Source organism: Typha latifolia, chromosome 5 (genome assembly GCF_019914945.1).
Source record: "Typha latifolia isolate L0001 chromosome 5, TyphaL0001v2, whole genome shotgun sequence".
NCBI lineage: Eukaryota > Viridiplantae > Streptophyta > Magnoliopsida > Poales > Typhaceae > Typha > Typha latifolia.
Window position 1 is genome coordinate 115,022 of NC_133090.1, and position 21,132 is coordinate 136,153.

At 37.7% G+C, this 21,132-nt stretch overlaps 5 protein-coding genes across 8 annotated transcripts; 3 read left to right on the forward strand and 2 right to left on the reverse strand.

Moving 5' to 3' along the window:
• Window positions 1-453: 453 nt before the first annotated feature.
• LOC140788998 (bifunctional nuclease 2-like) lies at window positions 454-5,675 on the forward strand. Of its 4 annotated transcripts, none has more exons than XM_073138566.1 (12): window positions 556-881; window positions 1,672-1,707; window positions 2,207-2,525; window positions 3,061-3,231; window positions 3,332-3,381; window positions 3,482-3,538; window positions 3,831-3,896; window positions 3,974-4,048; window positions 4,432-4,550; window positions 4,948-5,039; window positions 5,282-5,340; window positions 5,432-5,675. In XM_073138566.1, exons 3-11 carry the CDS (start codon window positions 2,222-2,224, stop codon window positions 5,335-5,337), a joined length of 990 nt encoding a protein of 329 aa, XP_072994667.1. In that variant the 5' UTR covers window positions 556-881; window positions 1,672-1,707; window positions 2,207-2,221; the 3' UTR covers window positions 5,338-5,340; window positions 5,432-5,675. The 4 variants fall into 4 exon arrangements, with proteins under 4 accessions (XP_072994665.1, XP_072994667.1, XP_072994668.1 ...); XM_073138568.1 differs by having other exon boundaries at window positions 591-697; XM_073138564.1 differs by lacking the exon at window positions 1,672-1,707 and having other exon boundaries at window positions 454-881.
• On the reverse strand, window positions 5,669-7,530 carry LOC140788997 (probable methyltransferase TCM_000336). The gene is made up of 5 exons (XM_073138563.1): window positions 7,469-7,530; window positions 7,267-7,354; window positions 6,762-7,178; window positions 6,144-6,416; window positions 5,669-6,007 (listed from the first exon to the last, which is right to left on the reverse strand). The coding sequence occupies exons 2-5, from the start codon at window positions 7,345-7,347 to the stop codon at window positions 5,672-5,674; spliced, it is 1,107 nt and encodes a 368-aa protein (XP_072994664.1). The 5' UTR covers window positions 7,348-7,354; window positions 7,469-7,530; the 3' UTR covers window positions 5,669-5,671.
• Window positions 7,531-8,059: 529 nt separating this feature from the next.
• Window positions 8,060-14,309, forward strand: LOC140788944 (protein kinase and PP2C-like domain-containing protein). The gene is made up of 12 exons (XM_073138494.1): window positions 8,060-8,250; window positions 8,334-8,451; window positions 8,524-8,690; window positions 10,042-10,109; window positions 10,221-10,444; window positions 11,337-11,388; window positions 11,709-12,237; window positions 12,311-12,380; window positions 12,448-12,667; window positions 12,761-12,865; window positions 13,509-13,604; window positions 13,863-14,309. The coding sequence occupies exons 1-12, from the start codon at window positions 8,133-8,135 to the stop codon at window positions 14,055-14,057; spliced, it is 1,962 nt and encodes a 653-aa protein (XP_072994595.1). The 5' UTR covers window positions 8,060-8,132; the 3' UTR covers window positions 14,058-14,309.
• Window positions 14,310-14,863: 554 nt separating this feature from the next.
• On the reverse strand, window positions 14,864-16,795 carry LOC140788945 (uncharacterized). Its single transcript, XM_073138495.1, has 2 exons — window positions 16,255-16,795; window positions 14,864-15,794 (listed from the first exon to the last, which is right to left on the reverse strand). Exons 1-2 carry the CDS (start codon window positions 16,530-16,532, stop codon window positions 15,188-15,190), a joined length of 885 nt encoding a protein of 294 aa, XP_072994596.1. The 5' UTR covers window positions 16,533-16,795; the 3' UTR covers window positions 14,864-15,187.
• An 876-nt stretch (window positions 16,796-17,671) lies between these two features.
• LOC140788349 (GDP-fucose transporter 1-like) lies at window positions 17,672-19,931 on the forward strand. Its single transcript, XM_073137567.1, has 2 exons — window positions 17,672-17,976; window positions 18,630-19,931. The coding sequence occupies exon 2, from the start codon at window positions 18,632-18,634 to the stop codon at window positions 19,679-19,681; it is 1,050 nt and encodes a 349-aa protein (XP_072993668.1). The 5' UTR covers window positions 17,672-17,976; window positions 18,630-18,631; the 3' UTR covers window positions 19,682-19,931.
• The last annotated feature ends 1,201 nt before the right edge of the window (window positions 19,932-21,132 follow it).

A 21,132-nucleotide genomic window follows, 5' to 3' on the forward strand; every position in this document is an offset into this window, starting at 1 on the left:
ACTCCCAAAAGATATTTTGATGAATAAAAACAAAAGAGAAATATCCTTTCTAATTGTAGCTGAAAGAAAAGAAAAATTCGAAATGTAAATTAAATTCGACGATAAGATAATCAGAAACCTTATCCACCTTCTTCTTATTCTTCTGGACACGCGTCGCCAGCTCCGTAGTCGTCGACTCTCTCTTAGTCTCTCCCAAATATGAAATACCCGGTGATTATATTTAATATCTTCATCTAAACTTAAATAAGGAGATTACATCTTCTACTTACATTTAAATAATTATCGGATTTGTTAAATCCGGGGCTACAATGCCTACATACCCCCGGGGTACTCTTTTGAGGATACGGAACAAAGTCCAGATGACGTCAAAAAGGATGATAGCAGGCAGAACTAACGAAGGGCAGTTTAGGAAAACGACAATTCCTATTACAATGCTACCATTTGATCTCCACAGGAAACACGAAAATTTGAAGAGAGTTCATGGGTAGAAAGGTAATTATGTGGAAGCCACTCCATCCTAATCCGCCTCACCGCTCGCGTTCCTTTCCCTCCCTGTATAAAGAGACTTGTTCCTCTCCTCTATCCATCTTTCTTCGCTTCGCCTTTAAGCTCTCTCCCGCATCTCTCTTCTCTCTCTAGGGTTGGGTTGGATTTAGATCTTCGGTTCGTTCCTCTCCGCAGATCGGGGGGTTTTCCGGTGAGGAGATAGGGTTTTCTCTTTCGTAATTCCTGGAAGTATCGTTCTTGATCGTAGTTAAAACACGATTCCTTTGAATTGTCTATATTATTCTTTTCCTTGATCAATTGAGAGATCTCTCAATCTGTTCTGAATTGCCTCTCAAGTAGCTCTATTCGAGTCTGGGCTTGTGCGAAGATCCTAGGTAACTAACTTGATCTCCTTGTCTAATCGATCGTTTTACACTCTTAAATAAGTGGCTGCTTTTTTATACTGGAGTTAAGATTCGATATTGAAACATGCTCTCGATTTTTCATGTGGGGACCAATACAATGCTGTTCATGTGTAAAAATTGTGATGTATTACGTTGTCGGTACTTGTTATCTTGTTACAGGATTGCTATTTCCGCTCATAAGTCGTAGTAAATAGTTGATTCTGAGAAATTTATACTTCTTTAGTATTTTTCTGTTGTACTCCAGTTAAATTGCTTCATTTTATATAACTATATAAGAGGATAGAAGGAGGTTTACTATTGTGGGACGGATGGTAAGATGAACTAAATACATATTGGAAACAAAAAACAGAAGACTAACATATGGTAACAGGGTAAGTGCCTCTTGTATATTATAAGTTAAGCATTGTTGTTATTCTGAATCTTATTGTGTGAGATTCAGCGCTTTTTCTTCTGACATGCATGCATGATGTACTTCGTTAGCTGTCGTAAGGTTGGCTCAACACATTAAATTGGCAATCGTAGATCAGGGAATGCGGCTAGTGATTAGAGTTTAGTATGACTGTTCTATCCAACTTTCACGTTAGGTATTTTAATTTCAGTTATATCTGGTTTTGGACATTATGGTTGAGAACTTGCATTTATTAGAGAAAAAGTGATATCATCACAAGGACATACATATAGGGATTATATTAAGAGTTTGATGTTTAATGAGATATATGAAAGGTAACAAGTAACATTCTCTATTTGCTTATCTATCCAGGTACATGACTATTTTGTGGAACTCTTCACTATTCATGTAAGGGATATTTTTTTTGAAACCATACACTATAATAGAAAGTACATTTGTGATCAAAATCCTGGATAAAACTTGTTCCTGTTGATCCAATGGTTATTGGTTGGTATAGACTGTCACATGACTGAGGCAGGCATTCCATATGAATGAACTCCAAAATCCCATATATATATATATATGTGTGTATGTGCAATTGTGCATACATCTGTAGTATGCATATGCTAAAGATGGCAAATACACATGCATTCTACAACTTGAATGCATCTGAACATCAGAATTTAGCGAATCACTTGTTCAGGGTGAAAATTGGGTAATAAAAGCTATGTCGAAAAGACTACATTGTTCACTATTTGAGGAACATGCAAGATTTTGAATGTTTAAAAGATTTATTGTAGTTAATAAAATCTTTCTGTCTATTTGGCACACTTTTTCATTTTTAGTTAAGGGTACCATGCTATTTTCTATTATTTTTCTTACATATGCTAATAGATATTTGCTTCAGGAAAGAGTCAAAGTGATGGCCATTTTAGAAGGACCAGTTCTTTGTCGCCCTGTTATCCATGCAAAGCATGCTGGCGTTTCCGCTGCACTTATCAGCAGTTCGTTAATGAAAGCTAGACATCTTAGAAGTGGATTTTGGGGGTCTAAGGCTAGATGCAGAAGCATAATAAGAGTCACTGATCTTTCTTCCCAATCATCTGAGAGGAAAGTATGGCCTGCTCGTTGTAGTTTTACCTCATCTTCTGATGGTAATGGCAGCAAGGCTGGGAACTTCAGTGAAAACGATGAGGAATATGTGAACTCCAGTGTGATAGAAGCTGGTAATTTGTAATCTTCTAATCATACTTTTACCAGTTTAAATATAAGTAGAAAGATGGCATACACTAGAAGGTTTGTGACAAGATCCTCTATATAGCAAGGTGTCGCCATTTTTACAGTTTAGGGGAGGCTAAGTAAAACTCAAAATTATGGTACCACACTTGCTAATATCCATTTTTAAGCATTGTAACTGCATCAGAGCTGCTGACATCTGTTCTTTTGAGCTGCATACCTATTGAATTATTACTAAATACATAGTTTCTCTGATGTAACATTTCATGAATAGTTTGTCTGATGTCACATTTCAACAATACTATCCACGTGTAAAAGCTGTAGCACTTAGTGTGCCTCATATTGGTTTTTCATGCTGATATACTAAATTAGTAATCTAACCTTGGAAATTGTATAACCTTAGTATACAACCTTTTTCTTTGTTAAGTGTAATTTGGCGAGATAGTATGGGGTTTCTTGACTCTACAATATTTCTACTAAAAGATGTGCATCTAGCTTATTATTATTATTTTTTTGCCACTTCAGTTGAGGTGAGAAGTGGCTCGGATGGCTTCATGATAAAGATGCGTGACGGTAGATATTTAAGGTGTGTGCACAATAACCCTCAAGGAGGAAGCCTGCCAGACTATGCTCCTCACCCTGCTATTGTATTAAAGATGGAAGATGGAAGTGATCTTCTGCTACCTATCATTGTCTGTACGTATATTTTCATGTTGAGAAGACTACATTTGTTGTGGATAAGTTTACCGGCCGCTAATCTTCATCCTTTTCTTTTCTTTTCTTTTCTTTTCTTCAGTGGAGATGCCTAGTGTGCTGTTGATGGCTGCTGTCAGGAATGTTCAAATTGTAAGACTTTCTCTGACATATTGCTATCTGAGTAACTTGCTGTTTAGTATACGGTAATTTTTTTCCTTTCATTTGAGAGTAACTTGTGGATGTTTTTCAGGCAAGACCTACTGTATATCAAGTGGTGAAAGAGATGATTGATAAGATGGGATATGTAGTAAGTTGAATTTTGTTAAGTCAGCAAGGAAGCCTTTTTACTTGTATGATGATGCAAATGTTTGTTCATCTTACTAGCCTGTATACTTCTTTTAGTTTACTTTACTGATCCAACATCATCAGTTCTCGTTGAGCATTATAGAATTGCATCTAATACCTGTATGAATCTTGAAGCATGTCATGTTGGATAGACATGGAGTTAACTTGTTCATGATCCGATTTTCCCTCTTATTTCATTATGATTAAGAATTTAGTAGTTTCTCAACCGTTTGGAATAACATTCTTGGTTTCAGGTGCAGCTGGTTCGGGTCACTAAAAGAGTCCATGAAGCATACTTTGCTCAGTTGTTCCTTGCAAAGGCAATTTTTTAGTTATTCTGGTTTTCTCTGTATCACAATATTGTATATTCTGAACTGCACATTGTGGGTTCATGCAGGTTGGGAATGAAAAGGAAAGCATTAGTATTGATCTCCGACCTTCAGATGCCATTAACATGGCTGTACGGTGCAAGGTAGCATATTTCCAACAATTTTCATCTGGTTGTGACAATCTAAAAGATATTGTTATCGCTGAAACGTCTTTTTTATGGGGTAGAAAACCTTTAGTTATAGTTATACGGTTGACAATGTAAGGGTTTATTATTGAGTCATCATTTGAATGTAAATTATAGGTTGTAGCTTTAAATCTTGCAGGACAATGGAGAATGTGCTTAGAGTTTTTTTTTTCCTGCTGATAATTAGAACTTGCAATAGAAATTTGATCTATTACTAGTCATGGACTCAGAGTATATAAGTTAGGATCCAATGCTTATGAGACAGCATCAAACTGATGTCTGCAAGCTTTCGAGATGTTGATGATTTATCATTCTTATACCCCTTTGTGGTGTTCATACAGGTTCCTATACAGGTGAACAGGCAACTTGCATATAATGATGGGATGAGAGTTGTTGAGCCGACTAAGATAGCGCTGCCTGCAACTGATTCTGATGGAATGTTGTTCACAGAACTTGATAGGTAAAACTACTTCACATGTCTACCTTACTGATTACAACAGAGCCAATTTAGTGGAGAATCATTGGCAAGATTTATTTTGTCATAGCAGACTGCATACATTTAGATCTGTATGAATATTTCTTCCTTCCTTCATGCAGACCAGTAGCTTATTTCAACATTCTTATACCTTTTAGGCTATTACAGTCTCTAATATCAAGTGTCAAGTTTAAGATTTTATATGTTTTGGAAATTGCTTGATTTATTCACTTCTATTATTTAATCCTCGTAGCTTCTGTATCCTTTGACATGGTTGATGTACTATCCTGCTCTTTTAATTGGCAGGTTCACTGGTTTGTCAATTGTTAGTCAGGTATTTGTTGCCAGTTTGTACTATTGACATGTGGTTGTGAACTGACAGGCCTGATGGTCAGCCTTGCTTGGAAACAAAAGAGTTTGGTTTGGTCCGAAACATGCTGATTGCTGCTGTTGAGGAGAGATATAGAGATGCTGGTGAGATATCATTCTTCCTGTTGCACTAACTTCTGATCTGAAATCTCAATATCCGCTAAATTACCACCAAGTGTCATTAATATTCTCTACGAGCTAGAATTAGTAAGCTGTGACTGTTTAACAGATATGCACCCTGCACTCTGTACTCCCAATATTCATGTTTTAAACTGGGTTGAAAGCTGAGTTTTAATGCTTAACATCTTTTTTCTTTTCCCTTTTCTATAACCTTTCGGTGGGTCCAGCTCAATGGAGGGACAAGCTTTCTCAGCTCAGATCCAAGAGGAAGAACTGGGCATGACAGGTTTAAGATGGTCATTTCACGCTGTTGTATGTTTTTAGACTTGGTGTTTGAAATCTAGCCTTCTAACTTGTGCTTGTTCTCTGTGTTGCAGCGCATTCATGAGATGTGTACATAAAAGTGGTTGGTCTAAGAGCAGTCACGTCTCCGATGGTAATGGTGGTGTACGTGTGTATATATGCACATAATGTGAATAACCAACAAACTTTGTGAATATTATGTATAATCGCCATTGACATATTATCCGTGGTGTATGGTGGATATGTAAGTATAGCACAAAGCACTAATGTCCTCAGACACAAATAATAAAAACTCTTTTCAGTTTGCCTTATTCTCAATTGGTCTTTCTTAAAATTGCAATGATGTTAACAGCTTTCGTTCTTTCCTTTTCCATTAATTGACCAAGTAGTTTGCTGTAATTTTCGAACAAGTGATCGACGACCTCTTCTCCGAAGTGGTGGGAAATCATCGATTCTTGGACAGCTCTAATGGCCATTGAGGCAGTCCTTCCATCTTTCTTTGCATCTCCAGTGCATATATCTATTTCATAAGCTTGTATTGTATCAACTATGAAAGATCCTTCTTTCTCTACTTCCTCTTCAATTTCTGCGGCACATGGAGCATAGAATGGAGCATTATAACTGTCTACTTCCTCTTGTGTGATTCTTCCCTGCATAGTAATCAAATAAGAAGCATAGACAAGAAGTAGCTTATGATGCATAATTCTGTTGTAATATTGGTGAAATGATTTAAACACACATCATTCATCAACAATAATAATATAATAAAAACAGAACTCTACTCACCTGTGACACCATTGTAGCAAATGACTGGGCTAGAGCTTCCCACAGAAAGGTTGTTCTTTTGTCATTGTGGTCGAGAGTTTCTCTTCCTGACATGACTAAGACCATCTGTCCTCCATGTGCCATCTCTGCAGACCTTGACTTGAGAAACTGATTGAAGTCTTTTTGATACTGTTTGAAGTAGGCTTTTGCTACTTCAGCAGGGCTTGTATAGGAAATGTACAGTTTTTCCTTATTTATTGACTTGCCTTCATTATTGTAGAGCCCTAATGGGACCTGACAAAGAATAATAATTATATCTGGATATGAAGGTCCTAGTTCTGGCTGGCAACTAAGTTTGAACTTTTATTAAGGCCTTCGTTTGTTGTCCTTCGATTGTTCTCTTCTTTTACTGTTACACACACACAATTATTACTGTGTTCCAATTTTTCTTGAAGAAATATCATCAGAATTGCTACTTTGGACCAGTTTCTAATTGAGTTCTTTCTGTTATTTAACATGCTTTACCCCTTCAGTGTCAACAACAATATAAGTGAAAACCAATAAGTAAATCAAAATGCAAACTATGACTTTGGATTGCCAACTGCAGACAAACAGAAAGGAAGAATGCTGCATCCTTACCTGAGAAAGCCAATGCAGGGCATTGCAGGAGTATATAAAATGTAGACTGTTTTTCGGAAAAAGCCTCCCATAAAAAGATCCAGGAACTCCATTTAGACATACTGATAGTGGGGAACAACCTTCTGCTTTGATACTACTACTCTTGACCATATTGATAAACTCAGGAGAACTTCTAAACAGCGCGTTGAAGTCATTTTTTGGAAGATCATTAAGAAATATCAAGAATTCTGGCGTTGGTCGTGATGAATTCCGACATATATCTTGGACAGATTTGATGATATCTCCTACTAGATGCAGTGCATTAGGTCCTGAGGAGCATCCAAGATCAGCAATAGCAAAACTCTGTGGAGCCTCTGAGACATAGACATCCGTTGCTGAATTTATGATCATACGCTTCACCAAGTCCACACTTTTCTTCTGTACACGATTATAAGGAACAACACAGATGAGCGTGAAGCAATATAATGAAGAAGAAGGAGGTGGGCAAATGAGGCAGGGTTGTGACCTGAAGAGAAGAGTTGCGAGCGTAGCTAGTGTCTCCTAAACCTTCTTTCATGTGAAGGGTAGTCTCCACATCCACATCCATTATAAGTCTGTTGAGGCATTAAAAGATCACGGTTGCTTCTTTGTGTAGATATTCCTAAGAGAGTTACTTGTGCAATGATATGTCTATGTTTGCAGTTACAAACAAACAAGAGAGAGCATACCTAAGATTTAGAGGATGCAGGGTAAAAGAGTTTGAAGAACTTTTGAGATGATGAAGTGATGATGCCCCCATACAGTTTCCTGTATTATTATTATATATATATATATATAGAGAGAGAGAGAGAGAGAGAGAGAGAGAGAGAGAGTTGATTAGGATTTAGCATTTAATTTAATTAATTTGAATGTAATGGAATCGGCCTACCCCAAATGCTGCCATAATGCTATATTATGCTGTCTTTGAACTCCTCAATTCAAGGGACTGGACCATCATTCTTTCTTTATAGACACTAGGATCATGAGATAATCATGCCGATATTGCAGCCTAAGTTGGGCGTTTGGGCCAACGAGGCCCAACTTTAACAGAACTTATGTTAAGCTTTTGGGCCAAGGTTAAGCTCTCCATTTGACATTTGAGAGAGTGTTTGAGAGTACTTACCACTTACTAGTGGCTAGGGCTTGGGGGGGAGTACGTTACGTCCGAACCAAACTCTGCAGTACGAACACGAACACGTTCAAAACAACAACAACAACAACGTACCAAATGACTTCCACCTCTCTTATTATTAGTCTCTTCTCCTCCACGAGACTAATTTATTTAATCTCTCTCTCTCTCTCTCCTGTCTTCTCTTCGAACGAGTCAGCGAGGGAGATTGGAAGAGCTTAAGAATGGGGGGCTTGGAGATCGTGGAGCCGAACACCTGCGTCCGGGGCTGCTGCTCGAGCACCGCAATTCCCCTCCACCTCCCTCCCTCCTCCTTCTCTCTCCTCTCTCCCATCGCCCGAGGTAACCAAAGGAGACCTTACTTCCTCCTCCCTCTTCTTTCTTGATGCAAATCTTGCTCTAATTTGTTCTCTAATGACCCAAAGGATCTGAGAGCACGGTCTACGATGCAAGGCTGTGCGGCGCTCGAGTCGCCGCTAAGAAGCCCGTCCTCTCCACCGCCGACGATCTCGACAAATTCCACTACCAATTACAGCTGCTCTGGTGCGTCTTCTTATTTGGATCTCGTTTCGATGATTCTTTCGATTGGGATTTATTTATTCGGGTGTTCTGTAGTGAGTTGGATCACCCTGGGCTGGCCAATTTGGTGGCAGCGCATGCCAGGCCGCCCAATTACATGTTCTTCTTTGAGTTCTACGAGTCGCGGAATCTGGCGGACAAGTTGCACGTCGAGGAATGGAGCCCCTCGGTCGACCAGGTCCTCGGCATTGCGTGCGATCTAGGTTTGTTCTCCTGCCGTTACTTGCCTTTTACCCATTCTTCTCTTCTTTCTCGAATTACACTTTTGGTAGTCAATGTGGCCATTATGTTACTTTTAAAGTGTTTTTAAGGATTATTGCAGCATATCATGGCTATAATCTGCTATTTGACTATCTTCCTACAAAAGGATATTTTTTTTTTCCATATTGCCAAGATTTTAAAGGACCGTAGGTGGTAGACGGGTGGACAATAAGTGCTAGGCGGGCAGCCAGAATTCAAGACAATTAAAAGATGAACACGTAAAAAAAATAGTTAGAGAAATTAAAATTAATATTTACAATCTAAATATACTAATGCATCCTTGAAGAACTATATTAAACTATTAGAATCCACTAATTCATCAACATGTACAATAATTTTGATTTTCAAAATCAAACTACATTACTAAAATATGATATGAGATGCTAAGGCCGTCCCCTAGGCGAAGCAGAGCCTAGCTATATTCTTTCTAAGGCAGAAAACTAGGTGTTAAGGCTGAAGTCTTTTTAAACAATGATGCTGACTATTAGAGTTTGCTCGATTAGATAAATGTTGGTAATCTTATCTCCTAGTGAGTTTGATTTAGCAGGAGATGATTTATTTTCATGTCAGACAAATTACGGGCATTAGCTTATTCTCAACTGGAGACTACTCTCACCTCCCCCATGATCATCAATACTTTGTAGTTTGGTTAAGAAATTTGACTACTACATGCCACTTTCCATTTATCTTCCGTTGCAGTTCCTCTCTGCTTCTGAAGAAAAAGCAAGAAGTTTCAATTTTCAATCTTAAGGATTTCTTGTAAGATGACTAGTTTTACAAAGCGTCAAGAGGATCTAAGGCCCATTTAGTGGTTTAACGGCTGTTAAAAAAATTTCCAAGCAAGATATTGTTTCCTTTTTTTTTTTTGGCTTATCTCTTTTTGTTATAATTGGTATATGAGCAAAAGATGTTTCCTTAGCCAACTATAGGATAGATATGCTGGTTGATGTCAACTAGTCAATATAGAAGTAGTATTAAGGTTGCTTTTGCGTAACCTATTTCCTTGTACATAGACACCAGGATAACTTGCATGCTTGAATTACTGTTAGCCATATGAGTAGAAAATCTTGGTTATGCACATCTATCACTTTCCTCAGTAGAGTGGAGCACCTTTGAATTTTAATTCCTGAGTTGAATTTGTACTTGGAAGCTTAAATTGTTTTCCACTTGATGATTTTGCCATAATGTTTTAAATCTGTGTCACATGTCATTATAGATGCTTTTCATTTATTTTCATTCTACTTGTTTCTATTGAACTCTTGACCTCGTATGATTTTCTATTTCTCCTTTCAGCAAAAGCTCTACAGTACCTACACAACCTTGGGATTGTACACAGGGATGTAAAGCCAGCAAATATCCTAGTAATTTTCTTTCATCTGCAATTATTCTCATACTGAATTGGTAATTGTACAGTTAATACTAATTCTGTCGCTAGTTATGTGCCCTAATGGAAGTCTAAATCTGCTGTATAGCTTGACAGAGGTCTTCATCCACACCTAGCAGATTTTGGTTTGGCCACATACAAGAAGGATCTTAAACTTATTTCAGCGAAAAACTGGAAATCATCTGGCAAACCTACAGGTGGTTTTCACAAAAAGAATATGGTGGGGACACTCATTTATATGGCACCAGAAATTTTGAGGAAGGACGTACAGTCAGAGAAATCTGATGTCTACAGTTTTGCAATATCTATCAAGTAAGAAATATTACAAATTAATACTTCTGTAACATATTTAAACCTATGTAACAAATAAAATATGATTAAAATTTTGATTGGGAAGTAATAAATCAGCTATTATCATTTGTTTCAACATACTAGTGTCCTATGATTAGTTTATCATCAAGGTCATATCTTGAGACTTGGACAGCACCAAAGAGGCCAAGGGAGAGATGGAAATTTTAAAGATCACAAAATGCCAGTGATGATAGGCTGAATATCTTTTGATTATTAAATGTTTGAGGCATGTTTTGGTATAATCTATGACACAAGGACTTAATGGCTGTGGCACAGTGGATTACCTAAACGTCTCATATTGCCTGACACAATCCTCTTGCCAATGGGTAGACAAGAAATCAGGAATCATGTGGACGGCATAGAGTTTCCTCATAATCTATGATGAATGCATATTGTAAAGAGGTTGTTCTTGTATAGTCACAAGTCACAAGGATTCACAAGGTATCATTTATTTTGAATGTGCGATCAAGGTTTTCTAAATAGGTTGTCTTGTAACATGATCCCATGAGACAATGGAAGATATTGTCATCACTAAATTATTTTCTCTGGTTCAAAGAAGTTTAATGATATTCAAAAAATTAAAAGTGGAAGTTATTCTTGCTTAGCACTGTCCTGTTTATGACCTAGTATCTAAAGGTCCATGTTACTTGTAAAGTCTCACAAGTGCTCATCTGTATCTATTGGCTATCCTTGACATGTATTTTCACAGCTTTTGTTACCTTATAGGTACTTGCTAATTCAAGCAGAAGAAACCATATGTCACCTATAGTGTATCTTCTCTTGCAAAATATGAAGCAACTAAAACTGTTAAGCCACAATGTTAATGTTATGCTAATTGTGCACACTTTTGCAGTGAGCTCCTCACTGGCGTTGTGCCTTACACAGATCTACGAGCAGAAGCCCAGGTATGTTTGCTAGTGCTTCTAAGTTCTATCTGCTTGTGCATGGGCTGAAAATCTCTACATATTTGATCATGCCGATTTCCATTTAAACTCTGCTTGTCCACCAGTTTTCAATTTAGCCAATTTAAAGCTTCTAAAGTATGTATGAGCATATGGTTATTCATTCTAAGAATTAGCAGTCCAAAAATAGCTGGGATTAGTTGGGAATTAATGCTTGGCTGTTGTAATTGTTCTTATATTTTAGTATGGATCATCTTTGACTAATCTTTTATAATATTTTATAATAGAGGATGATTTATTAATAACGACTATTCTTGTCTTAGGCACACACTGTACTTGAGATGACCTATACTGAACAACAACTTACTGCAGCAGTTGTCTCTGAAGGACTTAGGCCTGTTCTTGCTCATCCTGATTGTGGTGCTCCATCAAGTCTTCTATCACTTATTCAGAGGTGTTGGGACCCAAATCCCCTTACTAGACCATCATTTGAAGATATAGTTGAACAGTTAGACACAATTGCGAAGCAAGTGAGAAAGGATTCTGGTCTACTATTATCTTCTTCTCTAAATCAGTGTCAAAATGGCATGATGGACAGCCACCATTACCAAGAAAGTTTAAACTGGTCCAATCAAGGGGAACAACTAGCAATGAATGTGAATGCAGTCACCTCACATATGGCACTCTGGCCTAGTTCTTCCAATGGATCTTCACACTACCATCCAACTTTGTGTTGGGGATCTTTTGCTACATGTGGGAGAAGAGAGACAATGGAAGATACTCACTTTATGCTCCCACAAATGTGCAATGAGAAGGATGTTCATGCTTTTGGAATTTTCGATGGTCACAGAGGTCCAAGTATCATTATGTTATCATATAATTTTACATAATTAGAGTTCCGTATCTCAGATTGTTATTTCTACAGGTGCAGCAGCTGCTGAGTTTTCTGCTCGAGCAATTCCAGGATTCTTGCAGAGTTCTGGTTACACTTGCAGGTTTTTGCCAGTTGTCTATGTGGTAGTTATTATTTTTTGTTTCATTTCTAAATGCTAGTTTGTGCAGTCCAACAGATGCACTGTTTGAAGCATTTACAAAGACAGATGTTGCATTCAGAGATGAATTAGTTCTTCATCGTAAGTCAAAACGAATTGTTCAGAAAGATTGGCATCCTGGTTGCACAGCAGTTACAGCATTGATTGTTAGGAACAAGCTTTTTGTTGCAAATGCTGGTGATTGCCGGGCAATTTTAAGCCGTTCTGGTCGGCCATTTCCAATGACTAAGGTGTGAGATATTCTTCCACTCATTCCTTCCTATTTTGCCAATGTTGTTGGAATCTGAGAACTTATATGAGATAACTTTCTTACGTTTTAACAGGATCATGTTGCAAGCTGTCCAGATGAAAGAGCACGTGTGATCAAAGAAGGCATTGAAGTGAAATGGCAAATAGATACATGGAGGGTTGGTCCAGCTGCTCTTCAGGTACTTTGTTTTAACTGTTATCATATCTCATAACTTCTAAGAATCTGCGATACTGGGATCAACAGTATGTTGACTGCTGAAGCCAGACAAGTACCCTGGCTTGAAATTTTACTATATTCCATGAATGCAATTTATCAATTTGTTCCTCTTAAGTCCTTACCTCTCAGAATTTTCTTTCCTTGAATGTCGTCAATTGCTTCATCAATGTAATTATTCTGCAACTCTGATGTCAACAGTATGTTGACTGCTGAAGCCAGACAATTACCCTGGCTTTGAATATTTTACTATATTCCCATGAGTGCAATTTATCAATTTGTTCCTCTTAAGTCCTTACCTCTCAGAATTTTCTTTCCTTGAATGTAGTCAATTGCTCCATCATGTAATTATTCCGCAACTCTGATGTCATAAAATTTTGGTATGAATTGACAGACAGTTATTGAAGCTTCATGGAAGTAGAGATTATATACTTAAAATGGTGGATAAAATTGATTTAACATGTCAGTTCATCGGTGGATTAAGTTAGCATTTCCAAATTGCAGGCATTAAACATGCAATTCATTTTTAGGAAATAGAAAGGAAAAGACAGAGAGCTCATTTCTAGTGTTTAAAAGATTTCTGAAAATAATTTCTTCCTTCTTATTAGGTCACAAGGTCAATTGGTGATGACGATCTAAAGCCTGCAGTAACATCAGATCCAGAGATTTTTGAGACTTCCTTATCAGCAGACGATGAATTCCTGGTAGCGTGCATATGTTTCCTATTTGATGTGAATTTGGGGTTTTTGTTTTCATTGATATGTTTCATACCGTTCTATGCCCATACCTTGCTACAGAGGGTCTTGTGGTACAGTAAATGCCCTTTCCATTGGCCCTGATGAAATTGTTTACATAATTGTGCATTAAAATAATTATGGGAGAATTATTTTGAAAGAATTGTACTCCTAAAAGTGAGAGCACCAGCCATGTCTTACAACAAAGAATTTATGTGACCTTTTCAGGTGATGGCTAGTGATGGGCTGTGGGATGTCATGAGCAATGAGGATGTGTTATTGATCATCAAAGACACTGTTAAAGATCCTGGAATGTGCTCCAAGAGATTGGCCACCGAAGCTGCAGCACGTGGCAGCAAAGATAATATCACAGTTATCATTGTCTTCCTTCGCCCTGTCTCTACTGCTGAGAGAATTTATTGAGTTGGAAGATGGTATATATTGGTTGGAATTCATTTGCACTGGTCGAGATTGACTTACTCATACCATTTAATCAAAGCCAATTCCAGAAGCATTTTTTTAAGCTTTTCTTTTCTTTTTTGATTAGAAGCAATACCACAAGCATTTGCTGGAATACAAATTATTTATTGGTTTGCCAGTGTTGTAGCTTTAAGAATGTTGTAAAATTTACAATTTACACATCAATCATTATGTGGAGACTTGATTGTTCTTTTAGCTCAAAAGGTGCCATCAAAGAATAGAGTGAAACATGACATTGTAGTTGCTTGACATAATACAGGGCAAGTGATATGATAGTTTATCAACATTAGAAGTGTCCACACTTCTAAGTTGTAGAAATTCTACTCAGTGCCTCAAAATTTTAATCTGTGTGTTTTCCCGCTGTAGGATTGATTTGCTGGATAAATAATCTAGTGCAGCTACTGCTGCCAATATGCTGCAACAAAGATCCAGAAAAGACTTGTCCTTTGTTCTCTGATCTCAACTAACACAAGCCCAAAACTCTCCAACTTATCAGCATTCATTCCAGAAGGATATCCAGCTGCCCTTGTCCAATGAATAATTAAAACCATAGAAGAAAAATGTGTCACTCATAATATGTAGCTTGCATACACAAGTTGTGTCCATAGCTGGCTAGCTGCAACGCAAATGCTCAACCCATTCTTTAGAAGTAGGCTTTAATGAACTGAAGAGATCACTGTATAGTTGGGAGAAAGGACATGCATAAAACTCTATTCTGTTTACATCTAGATAACTCAGATTAGTACAACTCCCATTAGAAATTTCTCATACTTTGCCTTAGCTTATTCAATACTAATATCTTTGCCTGACAAAGAAGGGTTACATTAAGTAGCTTGCAACTTGCACCTCCAGAAAACCAAGAAAATAGATCTTTGTGCGTACAATTCCCTCAAAAAAGAAAAAGAAAAAGAAAAAAAAAAGATCTTTGGAAAATCTCATGTATGGGGAATAACACTATATAAATGAAGCAGTAACATAATGAGATTAGCCATGAATCATCACTACCAACACTTCTCTTCTGTTGACACAATTAGACTCTATTTTACCTCTATCTCCTTTTATGACATGGGCACCTACATAATAAATGGGATGGCAAAGTTGCTAATGCTCCTGGCGTTCTCAAGCTCCTCGCTCTTGGTGATCTCCTTCAGACTAGACCATCCCTTTCTCCGCCGCTTGCTTGAACCACCAACTCCTTTTACAGAATCTGTTGCTGTAGTGTTGTTTGCACCAAGAAGGTCACCTGTTACTGAAGTAGAAACTTTCCTCTTGTTGGATATACTCACAGAGTTTACTAATGGAGTCATTGGAGACTTGCAATCCAACATTGCATTATTTTCTGGAGTGCTACGCTCCGATGGTGTTAAGGAGTTCACTACAGCACTCACTTCCACATACTGATCAAGTTCGTCTTTCATAGCTAATCCTTGCTTACTCCTTTCCTCGTCTAGCAGCAGATCCGGATTTGAGTCTAACTTATGACTATGCCTTGAAGCTAATAAGCTTTTAACATGGCCATCAAGAGTGCCCCATCTGACATTGGGGTGAGAACAATAATGACATGCGTAGACGATGTTGTTCCGAGATGGGATGCATGACTTTTTGCGGTGCCTTGCCTTCTTTGCTTTCTTTCTTATGCGAATAGTGCAGTTAAAGCCCGGTTGTAAGATTGTTTCGCATCTGCAGAACATTTTAAAAGTCCTCACATATCAGAAAAGAGAATGCCATGAGGTATCAAAAATTATTAAGCGTGTAAAGTAGAAAAACAAAGAACAATGGACATGTATGAAATCCTTTTTAAGAAAGATACTATGCGAGATAAGATTGGTTCTGGTAGCAATCAAGCAACAACGCAGGACCTAAAAAGGCCTTCCAATTAAACAAAATTGAGCTTCATAATCACTAAACAAGCAATCAACAGCATCAACGAGCATGTCAAGTAACAGAAAAAAAAGAGTAGGTTTTGTTGCATAATCTGCAATCTCACCAAAGAAAAAGTCAGAAGTTTCGTAGACATCAACAGATTAACGCTATTATTTTCCACAACAATTTGGTAGAGACATGAGCAATTTAGATGAAACAGAGATTGACTAAATTAGTAACACCAATTTATGTAAATAAAATCAAAAGACGAACTTACCTTTGGCAAATAAGATTTGATTGGTCCAAAGGAACCCCCGAGTCCTCCGCTTTCGCAGCCAAACGCTCGCCGAGGAACGCGCCGAGAGGAGGCACACTTGCTTGGCCACTCGCCCATGTCGCCAAACGCTGGAGATGCTGAACCCGCAACACAGAGCACACGTCGACATGCCTCTTCCCGGTGTTCTCCTCGCGGAGCGATGATGCCCCTCCTCTATGGTTATGGTTCTTCTTTCTCTGCTGCCCAGGCAACCATCTGTTCTCTTGCTTCCTTCCCATCGTAAGATGGGTGATATGGAATCGGGTCGAGAATTCTCTAATGTCGAACAATCGACGACGAGGTCCGTTTCCAATCGACGGCCATGAACGACGGCGGAAGGATCTCGATCGGAGGCGATGGGGAGAACGGTAAACACGACAGCGGAGAGATCGCGCGGAGGAGCGACTAGGAGGTGAAGTCGAAGCCGGCGGCGACTAAGAAGTCGGCAGCTAATAAAGTAACCCTATTTCCCCTCTCTATAGCCTATATATAAAAATATCTTGTTACTTGCGAGTTCTTAAATAAGAGTTTTATTAAGTTTTCTTAAATTGAGCTTTATTAACTGGGCTAAGTGTGAAAGTAAAAAAAAGGTTTGTTCCGATATGCTTATCAAATATTTTCTTTGGAAACTAATCATGGTAGATTGCTTATCAAAATAGATATTTTAAATATAGCATCTCAATTGATCCAGTAACATATGTGTGGCAGGGAAGAGAAACTGTGGAACATCTTTTTCTTGAGTGTGATGTAATCTGACAATTTTAGGACATCTCTATGACTGTGTTGAGTATCCATTTCTCTGGCTCTTTAAGGACTAGGTTAATGAAAGTTTGGAGCATAATAACTCCTTTTCTCTTGCTATTATAGCAAATTCTCTTTAGTAGATTTGAAAATTTTATAACACTCATATGTTTAAGGATACTAAGCCTTTGGTTTATTAAGTGAGGAGGAATATGTTAATGTTGGCGATTAAATACTTTCAAAGATCTGCTAAGTAAAATCTGTCAAAAGTACTAACTCCGCCGCTTTTAAGAGGCACCCCCCAAACCCTAGTGTTATCAAGATAAATGTTGAGGGTGTTTTTAATCCTACAACTATGCAGGGAGGACCATGCAAGGAAGTAGACAGACTCTACCTTCTTTGAAGCTTGGGCATTATGAAAAGCCTTATCTAAAGCAAAGGAGAATGGATTTCCAAAATTGATATTTAAAACTGATTCTTAAACCTTAATTCAGCTCCTAAATCAACAATCAAATTCAACCTGAATGTGAGGCAAATAGTGTTGTTGCCCAATAGTTAGCAAGTTATAGTAGTTTTTTTTATTTTTTTTTAAGGATGACTCAATGATGCTAGTAGTTCCAATCTATTTTGGCTAATTGGGATTAATCAATCCCGGTTATGCTAAGGTTGTACTTCTAGCGTTTGGGTTAGCGGGTAGTAGGAGTAAAATACGTACCAGATACGGATGACAAACTCTTAAGTCTAACACTAAACTTCTCCACATACTCCCCCCTCTTTATTCGCTCGCCGCCTCCGTGGACGATCTCGGCGTTCGACGAGCTGGAGGAGAAGTATCTGCCGCCGCCGGGGGGAGATCGGCGGAAGGCCCTCAAGGCGGCGAAGATTCTGGAGGAGGGCTTCGCGGTGGAGAAGGATCTCCTCATCAAGGCCGACCAATCACAGGTTTGGACGCGTGCGAGCTTAGATATCTCTTTATTTTGATGCCTAACGCAATATTCTCTTAGAAATTTAGTAGTAATCTCTGATGATTTGCTAGAGAAAATTACCCCTTTCTTGGATCTTGTCGACATGATACTACATCGAATTAGATTTGGAAATTTGAATCCGAAGTGCGAAAATAATTTAGAGATTTTATCTTCTTTATGTTCTGTTAGGTTGTATAAAGATCTGCGGCCATGCTAAAGTTGCATTTGTTAGACTAACTCCCTAGGATAACATTCATATTTACATTTCTTCTCTTTGAAGAAGAGTAAATTGGACATGCATATTCCTTATGTTCATGTAAGGTGTATAATGTTGTATGTATAAGCATTAAACCACACAGACATATAATGCTTAATTGCCTACGTATATGTACTTATATATTGATATTGATATATGTCACATTATTGTAATTTAGGCAGCATGTGAGATTGTAGGTTGTAATGATACAATTGTGAAGAGACAATCATAACTTATTTAAATCAACATATTTGTGCTATTATGCTCAATAAATCGTGGTACTATCAAGATGCTATGAAGTGTGCACAATTTTTAGGCTTGTAGCTCATTCTCAACTCTGAATGCTAACAATGACTAATTTGTGATATCTGCAGTCATGGCTCCTGTCAAGCTTGAAGCTTCCAAGCAGTACTATGCAACCAGTAGCCTTGTTGTAGGATATGCTCTCTGTTCGAGCTTACTCGCCATCATTAATAAATATGCCATCACAAAGTTCAATTACCCTGGTCTCTTGACAGCATTGCAGTATTTGACTTCTGCATTTGGTGTTTGGTTACTCGGGAAGTTGGGTTTTCTTTACCATGATCCTTTTACCTTTGAGACTGCAAAGAAATTCTTGCCTGCTGCCATTGTCTTCTATCTTGCCATATTCACCAACACCAATCTCCTCCGCCATGCCAATGTTGACACATTTATAGTGTTCCGATCACTGACTCCGCTTCTGGTTGCTATTGCTGACACTACCTTCAGGAAGCAGCCTTGTCCTTCAAAGCTTACATTCTTATCTCTTGTTATTATATTGGGAGGTGCCGTTGGGTATGTGATGACAGATACAGGATTCAACCTCACAGCATACTCCTGGGCATTTGCTTATTTGGTGACAATAACGACTGAGATGGTGTACATAAAACACATGGTAACAAACATGGGGCTGAACACATGGGGTTTTGTAATCTATAATAATCTTCTTTCATTGATGATGGCTCCAGTGTTTTGGTTTTTAACGGGAGAGCATGTGGATGTATTTGCAGCCATAAAATCAAGGTCCCAGAACTGGTTCGAAGTTGATGCTTTCTTTGCGGTGGCTTTGTCTTGTGTTTTTGGATTACTCATCAGTTTCTTTGGTTTTGCGGCAAGGAAAGCAATTTCTGCTACAGCATTTACAGTCACAGGTGTTGTCAACAAGTTTCTTACTGTTGCTATAAATGTATTGATTTGGGATAAGCATGCAAGCCCATTTGGTTTGATGTGCTTGCTTTTTACCCTTTTTGGGGGAATCCTTTATCAGCAATCAGTTACTGGAAAGGGAAGCCCTTCATCCCAGCGTGAGATAGCAGTTTCGAAGCAAGCAAATGGTGGACGAAACAATGAGGTGGAAGTTGAGGAGCAACTGTTGGGTGTATCTGGTAAGGATTCTAGTGTATAAACTTCATTTACAGTTTCTTTTTTTGTGCTGATAAAATTGTGCCTTATATGAAGCCCAATTTGTCACACTAATAGTGATCTTGCAAGACTCTCAATTCTGTTGTTGTATGAGGAAGCCCTGGCTAGTGTTTGCATTGAAAGGCTAAAACTCATCTAGTCCTATGTCTTGTGTCGCTATTATTAGGCAATATTTGAACTCCAAAATTTCTTGGTAAAGAAAGATATGTAGATCCAAAATTTGCTTTTTCCCATTTTGTGTTGTAGATCTTATTCTACATTGAAGATGTTATAAATGTTGTACTACGTAACGATGGACAACAAATAGTCTTCTCTATTATGGTAGATTTGCGCAGTCAACCTTATGTCATTCCTTTTCCTTGTGCCATCTATGAATCAATACTATTTCTGTTGGTTGCTTCTAATCCAAAATATAGGGATAAAGCATAGTAGTTATGGTGGTGGACATTAAGAACTATAATTTTTCTAATAGTAAACACAATCATTTTCTTTTTAGGCGAAATTATTATCTCGGGCAATAAAAATATAGAAATACCCAAGTTTCAAATCTTCTGCATATTTTGGACATGTATAACCAAGAAGAAGAATAGAACTAAGAACATAATATTGGTGGAAAGTTGGGAGAAGTACCAACTACCAAGGTTATCTGTGAGAAAGTTGTTTAATATGAGTAGAGTACAACATGTTTGCATGGAGGAGTGATTTTATTCAGATAGCAAGCATTGCAGAAGGGTGCAGACTGAGAAAAAAAAAAAGATTTGATTAGAACTGTGAGGAAATTGACACTACTTTCCATGTTAAAAAAAACTCTCAACTCTTTCCCCTCGTGGTCTAAATTAACATAAAATTATTATGTTCTTTTATCCAAACTTAATGAAAAAGGTACTATAATGTTTTTTATTTTTAATTATTACAGAAAATTTTCCAAACCAAAATGGATATCAAAATGACAAAGTTGTTTTTCTCCTATTAAATTTACTCATGGTATCTCAGTCTTCAATCTTACAATAAAATACATTTTCTTTCTCTTCTATCCTCTCATACATAAGATTATATACTTTAAATCTTAGTTATCGTCTCTATAGCACTATGTAACTCTTTTTAAATATATAATCATAAAATAAAATGTCTCGTTTTTCTGAGACAATGGGATAATTATCTCATTATCACCCAAGTAAATTTAATGTACACCGGGCAAAGCATACAAAACCGCAACCACGGGAGACCTTTTCTTTATGCTTTTGCAAATAACCCCTTATTTTTTAATCTTTCTTTCAAAAACCTACCTCTTTTTTTTGTGTGGAGTAGTACGGTGTTCGCAATATATTATACTATATACAAAGTCTTTAGTTTTTTTTTTTTTTTTTTTTGTGAAGAGCCCTCTACTTTTAATCTTATTGCAAAAACTATCCTCCGTTTCCAGAGTCCGTACTG